General features: G+C 40.2%; 1 protein-coding gene across 2 annotated transcripts in view; it reads left to right on the forward strand.

The window, feature by feature from the left end:
• The first annotated feature begins 6,262 nt into the window (after nt 1–6,262).
• Nucleotides 6,263–13,319, forward strand: part of roraa (RAR-related orphan receptor A, paralog a) — a 178,132-nt gene continuing 171,075 nt past the window's right edge. For both annotated transcript variants that reach the window (XM_083667276.1, XM_083667277.1), the window contains exon 1: nt 6,263–6,469. In XM_083667276.1, the coding sequence (XP_083523402.1) occupies nt 6,316–6,469 (154 nt within the window). In that variant the 5' untranslated portion in view covers nt 6,263–6,315. The remainder of the gene's footprint in view (nt 6,470–13,319) is intronic.

Genomic DNA, 13,319 nt, shown 5'->3' on the forward strand with positions numbered 1-13,319 from the left:
AACCTTTGCCCTAGTCTGAGGTCCTGAGCGCTCTGGAGCAGGTTTTGATCAAGGATCTCTCTGTACTTTGCTCCATTCATCTTTCCCTCGATCCTGACTAGTCTCCTAGTCCTTGCTGCTGAAAAACATCCCCACAGCATGATGCTGCCACCACCATGCTTCATCGTAGGGATGGTATTGGCCAGGTGATGAGTGGTGTCTGGTTTCCTCCAGACGCTTGGCATTCAGGCCAGAGAGTTCAATCCTGGTTTCATCAGACCAGAGAATCTTGTTTCTCATGATCTGAGAGTCCTTTAGGTGCCTTTTGGCAAACTCCAAGTGGGCTGTCATGTGCTTTTTACTGAGGAGAGGCTTCCGTCTGGCCACTCTACCATAAAGGCCTGATTGGTGCAGTGCTACAGAGATGGTTGTCCTTCTGGAAGGTTCTCCCATCTCTACAGAGGAACTCTGGAGCTCTGTCAGAGTGACCATTGGGTTCTTGGTCACCTCCCTGACGATGGCCCTTCTCCCCCTATGGTGGTTCCAAACTTCTTACATTTAAGAATGATTTTTTTTTGTACCCATGCCCAGATCTGTGCCTTGACACAATCCTGTCTCGGAGGTCTCCTTCGACGTCATGGCCTGGTTTTTGCTCTGACATACATTGTTAACTGTGGGACCTTATATAGACAGGTGTGTGTCGTTCCAAATCACGTCCAGTCAATTGAATTTACCACAGGTCGACTCCAATCAAGTCGTAGAAACATCTCAAGGATGATCAATGGAAACAGGATGCACCTGAGCTCAATTTCATCTGAATACTTATGAAAATGTAATAATTCAGTTTTTTATTTTTAATGAATTAGCAAACATTTCTAAAAACCTGTTATCGCTTTGTCATTATGGGGTATTGTGTATAGATTGATGAGGGAAAAAAAATAATTTAATCCATTTTAGAATAAGGCTGTAACATAAACAAATTTGGAAAAAGTTAAGGGGTCTGAATACTTTCTGAATGCACTGTATGTTTGTAATCCTGTCCAAAAAGGTCACACCCTCCCCACTAGATGTCAAGCAAATCTAAATAGCGTTTTGTGCTAGAGATTATTTTCAGTTGTTTATCTCTCAAGTGAAGCTGATTCAAAGAAATATAAGAAACAGCTAAATATGAGCCAGACATTAATCTATTAAGCAACTAATGTGATACTGTATAATGTCTACATAACTACTGTACCAGTTGAGGCTGCTGGATGTAGAAATCTGAGGACGGGGTCATTGTAATGCACACGTGTTTGATACCATTCCTCATTCTGTTCCATGAATTACAATGAGCCATCCTCCGATTTCTACCTCCATCAGCCTCCGCTGTACTGTACAACTCTGGAAAGATATAGTTATACAGGCCTTAACAACGATGCTATAGCAATACAATTGATATTTTCATACTTGGAGCACAAGGTTGAATCAAGGTTGAACTATGCAAATCACACAGTTTGCCAAATATCATGACTCACACCAAAGGTGTGATTTGGTCTGAGGTCATCCTCTTTCCAGGGCCACTCCCTTTAAACACAGTAGAGGACATTACTATTGTGAAATGATTATTTGACACAAATCAAGATAAGAAATAATATATGTGCTTTTTCTATGACAGTTATGAAAGATCATTTTCATGTTTGCCCTGCTTGCTCCTTACTTACAGTGAAACCTAAATAAGATCAAAGTTCCAGTGTTTGTTTCAGTGCTGTATAATAATGGGGAGTGTCTGATAAACAGAACTGTTTGTATAGGGCAAGGGCTTGACTGTATGAGTAAAACCTGAAGCAGATATTTTGAAGTCACATGAGATTTATATCTAGATAAAGTATTATAACAGTATGCCTCCCCCCCTCCCATGTCATCAACAAATCACTCAATAAGTTTGAGTCCATCTTAATGCACGGATAATAGTTCACGTAATTTTGAAATTAATATCTTTGTTTTTATATGGTCTCTGATTTGCATAGGAATCAATTACACACTAGGGGACACATTTTAAAAGGGGTCAATTGTAACACCCTGCTTTTCTCCAATCAGAAAGAAGTTAGAGAGATGAAACTCACTCAGTACATGCACAGTTAGGTTTACTCCCAGCATGAAAAAAATTGGCAGGGTTTATTGGGAAAAGTAGTTTTTGAGGGGTAAATGTAACTCTATAGTAGTTTTCTTTTGCTGTCTTAAGGTTTAATGTCTATGTATCCTAACTTGTACTGTTTTGTTGGCTACAAATTGACATGACTGACATGTGTCAGAATTCTTGCCAGCTAGCTAGAACATAAGGTGTGTCATGGCTGCTAGGGTTGGGGGCAAATGTAACAGTGTTACAATTACCTGGGGGCAATTGTAACACAGTGTTGGGCAAGACCTGGACACACTAGGACTACACAGATGGGAGTGTCCGCTACATTTGCCACCACTGAATCACCCTAATCAGTCTGTGGCTGTGCATCAGGTTATTTAAAACTAGAGGCTCTAGATTTGGGCTACTCTTACTTAGCCTACTTGTGCATGAGGTCTAGTTAAGATGTAATTTTGTGTTTTGTTTTTATGAGGATGCACCATGGATCAAAATACTGTTACTCTTAAACAGTCCCTCCAGGATCTTGTGATTCTGCGATCGCATAGTTCAATGCAAAATCAACCATTCTTGCCGCATTTTGTGAGGGTTTGCAATTTTGACCAATTACCGCACTGTTATCGTGTTATTCAGTCCCATCAAACCACACATCAACTAAAGTTTTTGTCCCCTTTTAGCGTGTTCATGTGTGAAGCTGATGGTGGATGACTGACAGGCAGAGCAAGGGACAAAAATCCATCTCATTTGCCTTCAAAAATATCAGCTAAAAACTATTTCCCACATGACAGTGGAGACAAGTAGTTTAGTAGTTTAGTACTCTGTGCAATATAGTGCTGGAACACAAGAGAAAGTCTCAATCTTATTAGAACTAAGTAGATATGACATTTTATTGCTTGAAGTGAGATTAATATTATCAAAACATAAAAAAACATTGCAAATTGCTTCGTAAAATGTCAGAAAAGATATCACACAAAAACATCACGAAATCATGGAGGGACTGATTAAAGGTGCTAATGGAACATTAGTGTGTGTGCATTTTGTTTGGAGTTCAGTGGGTTTATTTGGTGTTTTTTTAAAGCATCCTCTTTAGAGACCGACAAATGTATTAATGATTAGTAGACAGATGTACGTTTCTGATATATAAAAAATGACTGGTCTTGGTTAAGTGGTCTATGAGTAATAGAAATGTTACAATTGCCCCTGCTCTCCCCTACTGTTAGGAAATCAGCACACCTTACTTTTTTCCTGCGTAGACTCGGTGATACCAATGATCGAAATAAACTGACAAATACTTTGTTTATGGAACACAAAGGAGTACAACACAAACAAAACGAGGCATGTCATCAAACAGCGTTACGTGATTGGCTGGAGAAAAAAAACTTCTGCAAAGATTTTCCATTTCAGTTGAGATGCAGCCATGCATTTGTGGAACATTTTTGCCTGTACAAGCGTAATGTTAAGTGCCAGAATTCTGTAAACAAATGTAAACAAAACAAATACACAGACATAATGTGATCCACAAATGCAGATTCAACAGTTCTAACTAAAGTGTTTTTGAAATTATTGTATATCTACAAAATTTGTATTCATAAGTTTGGAAAGATGTTTGTCAATGCTTTTGTTTTGATTCACACATTGTGATATTTGTCTGCAAATGTGACAGCATTTCCTCACAAATCTGTTCAGATCTTTCAAATAATTTTGCATTCATTTAAATCATTTTTACGAATACAAATCAAGAGGTGTTTGTTTGTGGATAGTAAATTATTTTTGTAATTTGTGATTTTTGTTTATGGATCATGGTACACATTTGTGAGTTGTACTCCTTTTATTTACAATAATACTGTCAGTAATCTATCTCCATAACAGAACACTTTGCCTTCATATCAACCACTAAATAGCAGGTGCTTTGTCTTTGTTTACTTAGAAAGTATGAGTCACATTGTTTCTTTAATCCTTTACATTACACAACATTTTAACAAATCAACTGTGTTAAACCCGAATGAACCACAATAACATGCACTGTAATTGTTCTAGATCTGTTAGAGATAATTATTGTATTTCTTGAATGACTTTGATAAAATGTCTAGTTTTATAATGACTGACGTTGTATGGTCTATGCATGGCATGTTGGTTATAAGAAAGGATATTTCTACTTGAAAGTACTTCTACTTGATTTGCGGACTATTCGGGTGCAAATCTACAAACTGGAATAACAACCCTTGTCATACCGAGGCAGTGCACTGTACAATGAGCAATTGTTTCCCCCCTGAAACAAATAAAATAAAATAAATGTTACTCTGCATGTCAAACTTGATTCCTTATTGTGAAAATGAGGTAGCAGTATAAGATGGTATGAAAGAAATGCCTTGAAGTGTGGCTGTGGTTTGAAGTTAGATCTCATATTTCATTTGGCTGGGGGCCATCATCAGTGTAAACACAGACTCTCTGAGCTTTCGGGAAACTCACCCCAGTTTGGAATCAAATCTGTGTTTCTCCAATCAACCTGTAGTAGTCATCCTGAGAGCCCTGTCACCCTGTTATGTGACAGAAATGCAGGAGAATAACAATATGGCATGCAAGATGGTGCCTATTTAATCAGCCCCCCCCCCTCCCCATTTTGTTTTACCAATCAAATGCCTAGTAATAAATGCATTCGAACTGAAGCGCTGCCATAATGATGATAATGATGAGGATGAAGATTATATGAATTATTATTATTATTATCATCATCTTCAAAATGACTGTAGCGTATAGGCTACAATAGTAAACATATACAGATAGAATAATTATGCCTTTCAGGTACCTAACACAATAAACACTGGTGGCGTGTACTGAAGACGAGGACCATGTCAAAGTCCACGTGCATTTCTTCAGAGGGGCGGGGCCGATCACATGCAGAAGGCATGGTGTTTGTAATTACACCACAAGCAGCGCAGGCATGGAGGCCGGAGGAGCGGATGGAAAGCCCGCTGTACAGCACCACGTAAGCGCAGCAGACGTACCTGTACAAAGCCTCGGAAAAGATAAGCGCATGGCATTTCGCGCCACCATGAGATGCTGCATAGCCCGCAAAGAGAGAAGTTCTGTTCTTCAGACATGAAACAAATGAAACGATAGACAGGCTTCAACAGCTTTGATCAGCTGCTTGAAACGGTCAGTTTTCAGACCAGCTCAATCTACTGAGAAAAATACAAACAAACAGCCGTCTTGCAGTGTAGGCTAATATTATGATTATTAATCATAATAATAATAAAACAACAACAATACTACTACGACTACTACTACTACTACTAATAATGATAATTATTATAATAATAATGATAATAATAATAATCATCATCATCATCATCATCATCATCGTGATTATTATTATTATCATATAATCATCCTCATCCTCATTCTCACCCTCATCTTCATCAACATCATCATCCTCATCGACAAAAGAGACTCCTATAGCCATATCTCTGCAGTACACATTTGGAGGAATTTCTTGAGAGCCTCATGAATAATTCCAGTGCCACCAATTATTCACGCATCAATGGGCTTTTACACTGTAAATCTTAAAATATAGATGATGATGGTGGTGGTGGCGGTGGTGATGAAAGCATAAAAAAAGAGCTGTAGAGCACCGAGTGTGCAAAAAGTGTGTGTGTTTTCTTTATGTATGTTCACTTCATGTTCTTCCTTCTATCAAATCAATAGCAATTTAGGCCTATTTTTACAGTGAATAAATACAACAGCCTTGGTGTGCGAAGTTGTCAGTACAGCCTTTCACACAGAGCAGAAGGGCAATGTTTTTTTGTTTTTTTTTAAATAATCTGAGCAGAAGATGTTTTTGTGCATTTGTTTCAGTGAACGTACTGTATGTTCATTATTCTCAATGCGAACAGTTACAGTTTATAATCCGAAGTGAAATAAAGACGTGAAAAACTAGACTGAAACAGTTGGCCGCAACATACTGCTATCTTCCCGAAGGCATACATCTATTCATCGGCTATTGACAACCTCTCCCTTTTCAGTTGTATGACTGAAGCTCTCTCTAGCGCTGCTGGTGGACAATCAAACCTACACACCCACCTCTAGACACACTCGCATATTCTTCTCATTTCTTAGTTCTACTCTAAAATAGCTAGCTAGACGGAGTCTCGGACCTCACAAATCATAGAGACTTCGCGTTAAATACTATCGATAGTTTAACAGTAAATCTGAAATTCAACATGGAGTCCCCTCCAGATCCAGCAAGCGACCCGGGCAACAGCGCCTCAGAGCCGGCTACCCCGGCCAGGGAACCCCCGGTAAACCTGGAGACGCTCCGAAAAGCGGACCATCCAGCCCCTGTTCGAAGGCAGACCTGTTCAAGCACCAACAGAGGTAAGCGGTCGACAGTTCTCATCACATGAGGAATATTGATTGATTACCAAATTGATGGATCAAACTTCAAAAGGAATTGTCTCCGTGGAGGACTTGCGTTATGGGGTTTCGAATAATTCTTGTCCTCTAACTAACTGTATGTCTGAAGCAATCAAACACTGGAATATTGCTTTATTTCTTATCATCACTGCGTTTGTAATGTCGATATAAACATGATGAGAGTTGCCTCTGTGTTAGCCTGGTGTTCATGCTCAACTGACAGGTCCAACCATTGTCGGATGATGTGGCCATTGAAATATATATTATCCTCTTTGAATAATACACATAAATAAATAGGTGTGCAAACTTCCTAGTAGGCCTAATGAATATGTCGAGTATATTTTACAAAAACGCAAAGCCAGTCCAACTAGCCTATAATCTATCACACATTTATTTCAGAAAGGCGAAAGTGAACTTTGGGAAACTGTCCAGTTCTGGCACCTATAAAATTGACATGTGCGTAATGTTCGATGTTGTCCCAACTGGACAAATATATAGGCGACTGAATCTGTCATTTGTCTGTGTAAGAAAGACGCATCAGCAGCAGGAATTTGATTTTCCTTGCCAGCGTGCGCCAGTTCTGAGACATTGTATCGAACATGAAAGGGATGACAACTACCTGAAGATGGACACGATGTACATTGTGGTCATTGTACACATGAAAGTCTGTGCCTTTGCCGGTTTCATGTGATACATTTAAAGAGAAAAATATGAGATTACGTCCCGTCCATATCGTACAGTAGAGACAGTATTTAGCCACACCCCCCTAGACTGCTTCCATTCAACTTAGCTCATCCCAAGTTCAATGGACATATATTTCTTTGCTAATACTCCAAAGAACATTGTTAACCTGGTATCATGATACTACATTACATTTAGGATGTGTCGAATTATTCATAACACTCCCGTCTGTGTGAGCACATTTCCTCTGCGGAAGGGTATATTTAGAGTGTGATATGGTGAATGTGGAATGTAAGCTGGTTATGTAACAGGTTTAGCCATAAACAGAGGCGCGCGCGCGACTGAGAGCGAAAATCATTAGATATCTGTGTACTATGTGCAGGAGTTCTAGAAGCGCCAAGACGATTGACATGTTTTATCATCAAATCAGTCGAACCGTGATTTACTGCAGAACTATTTGTGTCAGATAAGACAAGATGATTGTTTTACTTTGTAACTACTTGGTAGTTCCCAGCCACCATCCTCAGTTATGTAATACTACACTGGGCAAAGTCAGGTAGTTCTGAGGCGTTTAGCGGTTCTAAGCTTTTCAGGTTGATCTCACGATCTTTTTTATTTTTTTTATTTTTTTTTAAGAAGAAGTCTGGCTTTGAGACACTCCTAACCTCCTGACCCATATTCACCCCCACCCATGTATGCACTGGATTAAAGTGCGTCTGGAAGAGAAAGACAGGAAAAAGGACGCCTTTTGCTCTGTTATGCAACACTGAATGGGTAAAAAATGTGCAGTGGGACAAACCTAGTTCAGAATGCTTTCAAGGAGTTTTCCTCTACCAGTAAACGTTTTCTTATACACTTCAATGAGTTTTCAATTATTCTTATGATACTGGCCTGTTACTATCATTATTCTTATTCCTGTAACTTTCATTACTCATTATGAAGTGTGCAATTATTGTTTACGCACAAAAGCTTCTTTTGGGATCTCTTTCTCCCCAAAAACCTGTCCTGGTTATGATATACACACTATGCTGCCAATGTGTGTGAGTATGTGTTGTGATTACTGGTACCTTTTGTATAAACACAGCTTTTAGATGAAAATGAACTTTTTATTGAACGTTGTTATGATAAAGTGTGCTTCCCCCAGTGCATAAACTGGATGAAAATATTTGTAATTGCCATTGGTTTGTGGCACAATCCAATATGGCATCACACAAAACAGTAAAACAATAAACGTGTGGCTTAGCTTTTAGTTCCAAACATGTAAGGCATTTTCATTACAGTGCATTTTCAGACACTGCTCTTTAGGATATCCACAAAAGCCAACGTCTGAAATACAGCAGAGATGCTTACTGAAGAGCAGTCTGCCTTTTACACCCGGTGTATTGGAGTTTCTGAGGATGCACATTTCTTATCCTGTATGCAGCACATTTACTGTTTTAACCCTGAACACTAATACCCTTTAAGTAGAAAAGAGCTTACTTCAGCAAAAGCGTTACTGTAGGACTTGAATGGGTCAAAGAACGGGCCTTGGAGGTCTGTGGATATCATTAGTAGAAAGAAGAAGGGGTGTTATTTTCATATTGCAGGATCCCTCAGTTTGTGAGGAGCAAATTCAGAAACAATCAATATTAATGGTTTGGTTATGTAAGTTGACTGCCTCTGTGGAGGCTGGGATGAAGCCTCAGAATTACGCAGGGAAGCTCTGAAGCTGCAGATCTGATGAGAGCCCTGATGCACAGTCCTGAACCCTGCACTAGTTTAGCCAGCCTCAGCTCCGCTGGTGTGTGTGTGTGTGTGTGTGTGTGTGTGTGTGTGTGTGTGTGTGTGTGTGTGTGTGTGGTTGTGTGTGTGTGTGTGTGCGTGTGTGCGTGTGTGTGTGTGTGTGTGTGTGTGTGTGTGTGTGTAATCACACTGTTGAGACTCTGCCTTGTTTAGATCAGAGCATTTTGTTATGGGCATGGTAATGACGGTTAGTTGCCTTTGTTGCTGAAGCTTGAGACGTGCTTGTACTACTCTTTCAGAGATTGTGGTGTGCAATCATAACATCAGTTTCTCGCTACGGGAAGAAATGTGGCTAGACTGTTAGCTAGCCATGTATGGAAGACTTCCTACTGTAAATAACATTATGATTGGCATGGCAGACGTCTTGGTCTCTCCTGACTGCAACATTGTGAAAGCAGTCACCTGTTGAAGAGCAGACAGGCTGATTTGAGCGGGAGATGCTGTTACAGTGCTTTAACGCATTGGCCTTGTTAAGGCTGCAGTATATTCAGTAGGACAGTGATGTAGGCTATGCTCATACCCAGCAATAGATGATTTTATCACCTGTTCAAAAATGTGTTAAGTCATACACAGTGTAGTTATGTTAGTTCCTCTAGTACCTCTAGTTCCTCTCGTTCCTCTAGACATTGTTGGTCTAAAATAAAAACTCTGTATCGTATGGCCTTCCTATTCCCTTTCTGAACACTTAAAGTGGACTTTCACCACCACAGCTGGGTGGTTCTATTTGTGCGGAGAGCGCTTTGGGCTGGAGTGGCGGCATGTGTTTAGTCTGTGCTGACAGAAGATGGATGGGGCGCGGGGGAGCAGAGGCCTCTAAACAAGGTTTTACACAAAGCCTCAGAAAGCCTGGAGCTGGCACTCTGCTCACTCTACTCTATTGGACAGCAGCGTTAGTGAGCCTGTGACATTCTCAAATACCAGGGATTACGCTTCCCTGCTCGCTGAGGAGGGCCAAGCAGCAGGTAGCTACCCGCCATCCAGACAGCCAGCCAGGGCAGATCCTGCAGCACAACTTGTTTGGGTGTCTCTCCTTCTGGCAGCAAGCCCATGACATAATAATGGGTTTGGTCCCTCCCTGATTTTAATACTTAGCGGGAGAGGTGTCACAAGCTCTCTAGTTGATACATGTCATACAGCACTATGCTTTGTAGAGTGTGAGGCCAGCGGCTAAGTTGTTATGTAAGACTGCCCAGTTACAATTCGACTATTCAAAGTTCACATTCAGTTAAAAGGCCTGTTCACATAGCCTCAGGTAGGTTCTAACACCTCTTTGTAATTGATGCTTCTGTATTCTTCTTCCAAGCAGCTCTGCATTTGCAGTTTGTTCAGCCTTTGTATATTGACATTCAAACAAAGTATATGTTAAGTTGACCTACTCAAACAGTTTTACATGCATCCTTACCTGAAGGCAAAATTCACAGCCCAGTCACAACATACAAAAAAACCTTTCTGTTTGTATTATGCAGAAGTGCACTTAGGGTGTGCGTTCGAAATGCTTCTTTGCACAGTAGTTAATGAGATGTGTTTGTGGAAGTACTTTCAAGTGTCTACAATATTTGTTGACTTCTGGAGCGAGTGGACTAGAACCGTATTTTATGAACTCTTCAGAATGCTCCCATATATCTTGCTCCCATATATCTAGTCACAACCACTGCCACACACATCTGCTCTTAGTTTAGATCTCCAAACCATTTACTTTGAAAATGTTCTTTTGTTCTTATGAGTGTCAAAGGTCAAATGCCATTTTATCCAGGATTATCAGCCGTGTGCATCTGTGCTGTGTATCATGTTAAAGGGAGAAGATGTCTAGGGCAGTGGAAGCTGGTGAAGGTATGTGGATGTGCTCATTGTAATGCATTTAACAGTATGAGGAATGGTACAGTATCAAACACTCGTGTGTGATACCATTCCGTATTCCGTTCCATGTATTACAATGAGCCCGTCCTCCGATTTCTACCTCCACCAGCCTCACCTGGTCTAGGGATACTGTAAATAATCCAATGGGAGTTTCATAAACTGCAGCTACAGTTGAGACTGCATGTCGTGCAATAAATTTTCACACAGTTTACTTCAACTTAGGTTGAATAATCACTGGTTTACACTGTTAAGACAAAGTACAATAAAACATCGTGCTGTAAAGTATTCCAAGTTTTTAGGTATTCTTTTAACACAGTTCCGTGCTGTTTTGGAGGACAATCAGGCCCAAGGTGCCTTCATCAAGGTGATTCTTTGAGCTTTAATAGATCTCACACGTAGGCACAATTTTTCCCTTGAAGTGTATTATTCAGATCATGGGGATCTTGCAACATTTTTTATCACCAGGGAATTATGCAGTGTACTAGGAGTGACCAATGCTCTGTTATTTATGTTGTGGGATGTTTTTGGAACTACTGTAGCAAGCTTTAGGAAAGGACCCGAACCCACAGATAATAGTCAGACAAGACTGGTTTACACATGCACATTATACTGCTTGTTCAGTATCATGGGTGCCAGGGATACTGTGCTATTACCTTCACTTAGGAATGCTCTTTGAAAACGGTCAACACTTGACCTCATGATTATCATTAAGCTTCGACATCTGGAGATGCAGCTTCAAAGCTCCCATGTCTTTGAAATGTGTCAGTGTTTGATATTGATATTGTAGAGGACTTATTCAGTTTGTATCGAGTAGCACTACAGGCTAACAGCATTTTAGAATAAAAAAAACTAGGGCCATTCATGTCAATCAAATATATCTAATTTCAATACAGTTTTTTGTCCAAAGTTTATAAGAGAAAGTTTATCCGCCGCTTGCCCCAATTTACTGTATTGATTAAATATAGTTTATTGACATTCAAACTTTACTTAGACCAAATTTGAAAGTTTTATCCTTGCGGGACAGTTTATTTTGGAGTGCGAGTCACCAGTGGCTCAACTGGGGCTGGCAAGGAAGTCTCTGCTGGTGACAAGAACCAGATTTTGATGTAAAATCTCCACGGTGAACGACAGCTCAGATCTCTGGCCCATTTACAGAAGTTCATATCTGAGATAGAAAGTTTGAATAGTAATGAACGGAAATACTCTAGATGCATTATTGGAGGGTGTTAAAGGAATCTAAATTTAATGCTGCACACTGTGACCTACAGTAAGTACTAGTCCTGTAGCGCAGCGTTGCCCTGCACAACTCTGATATGAAGCGGGCCCCTCAGAAGAGGGCTGCGGGGAGAGTGAGGTGGAGAGTAGGGTCGACCAGATCACTCAGTGGAACTCTTATGTCACATCCAGGGCCAAGCCCTGAACAGTTCTACTAGTCTGGAGAATGTTAAAAAGTCAAGCAGGTAGATAACCCTAACCCTAACCCTTCAGTGAGAACGAGGCCTACAGTGATCACGCTGACATCGTTCGAAACCCGCATTCCTTGTAACTCTTGCTATTTTTTGTGTGTGTGAAAAAAAACGATCATTCATATCCTGCAATTCCTAATGTAGGGAGCGGAGCTCCGACATGTGTTGAACACTTGAGGCAAAGGAACACAGAGCAAAGGGCCTTTTTCCCAGACATTACATGCATGTGCTGTATTTTAACACAGCAAGAGGTAAGAGTGTTAAAGCTGTGGTATTTGAACAGCAACAGCCCAAGAGTCCCTTTACTGTGGTTATGTTGCTTACTGTAGGTGAAATGACTCTCGTGGCAGCTGTGTGGTAAGGACTGTACAGATTGTTGGATGGACATTCTGTAGCCTGTAGAGTGTGGCACACTGCTGAGGTTCCCAGGGAAGTTATGTTTGTGCCCCCTACTGACAGAACTCTTCTAATTGATTTTTTTTTTCTTCTAATTTTTCGATTGAACCTAAAACAAGTATGGAAATTCAAAAAGTAGGTCATTTCTGGAACTTGACTTGACATTTTGTTTGTCCCAATAGAGCAGTTTAGTTGCATCTAACCCTTTGTGCTCTCTGTGTGTGTGTGTGTGTGTGTGTGTGTGTGTGTGTGTGTGTGTGTGTGTGTGTGTGTGCGCGCTGTACCGTATCTACATGGGTTTTAAATCATGAGAAATCAAATTTCTTTGAATCTCTGAATCTATTTTACCTTACAGTATGTTTCTAGTTTTGTGTTTGTGCACTGTACATATTTGTGACTTTACTATGTATTTGTGTATACTGCATGAATGCAGAAATGGTTTGCAGCAGAGTGTTCTATGAGGAACAGTGGTGCCAATGAAGGGGTCAATTTTCTATTGGCTGACGCCAAATAGTTCCTTTACATTATACTAATGGAGCATGTTGCCAGGCAACCGGTTGTAAGTCCAAGAAAAAAAATATTTTGTATTGGGACAATATGATTATTATTATTTTTTTGGTATGGAACTA

This window comes from Argentina silus (genome assembly GCF_951799395.1).
Source record: "Argentina silus genome assembly, chromosome: 3".
Lineage (NCBI taxonomy): Eukaryota > Metazoa > Chordata > Actinopteri > Argentiniformes > Argentinidae > Argentina > Argentina silus.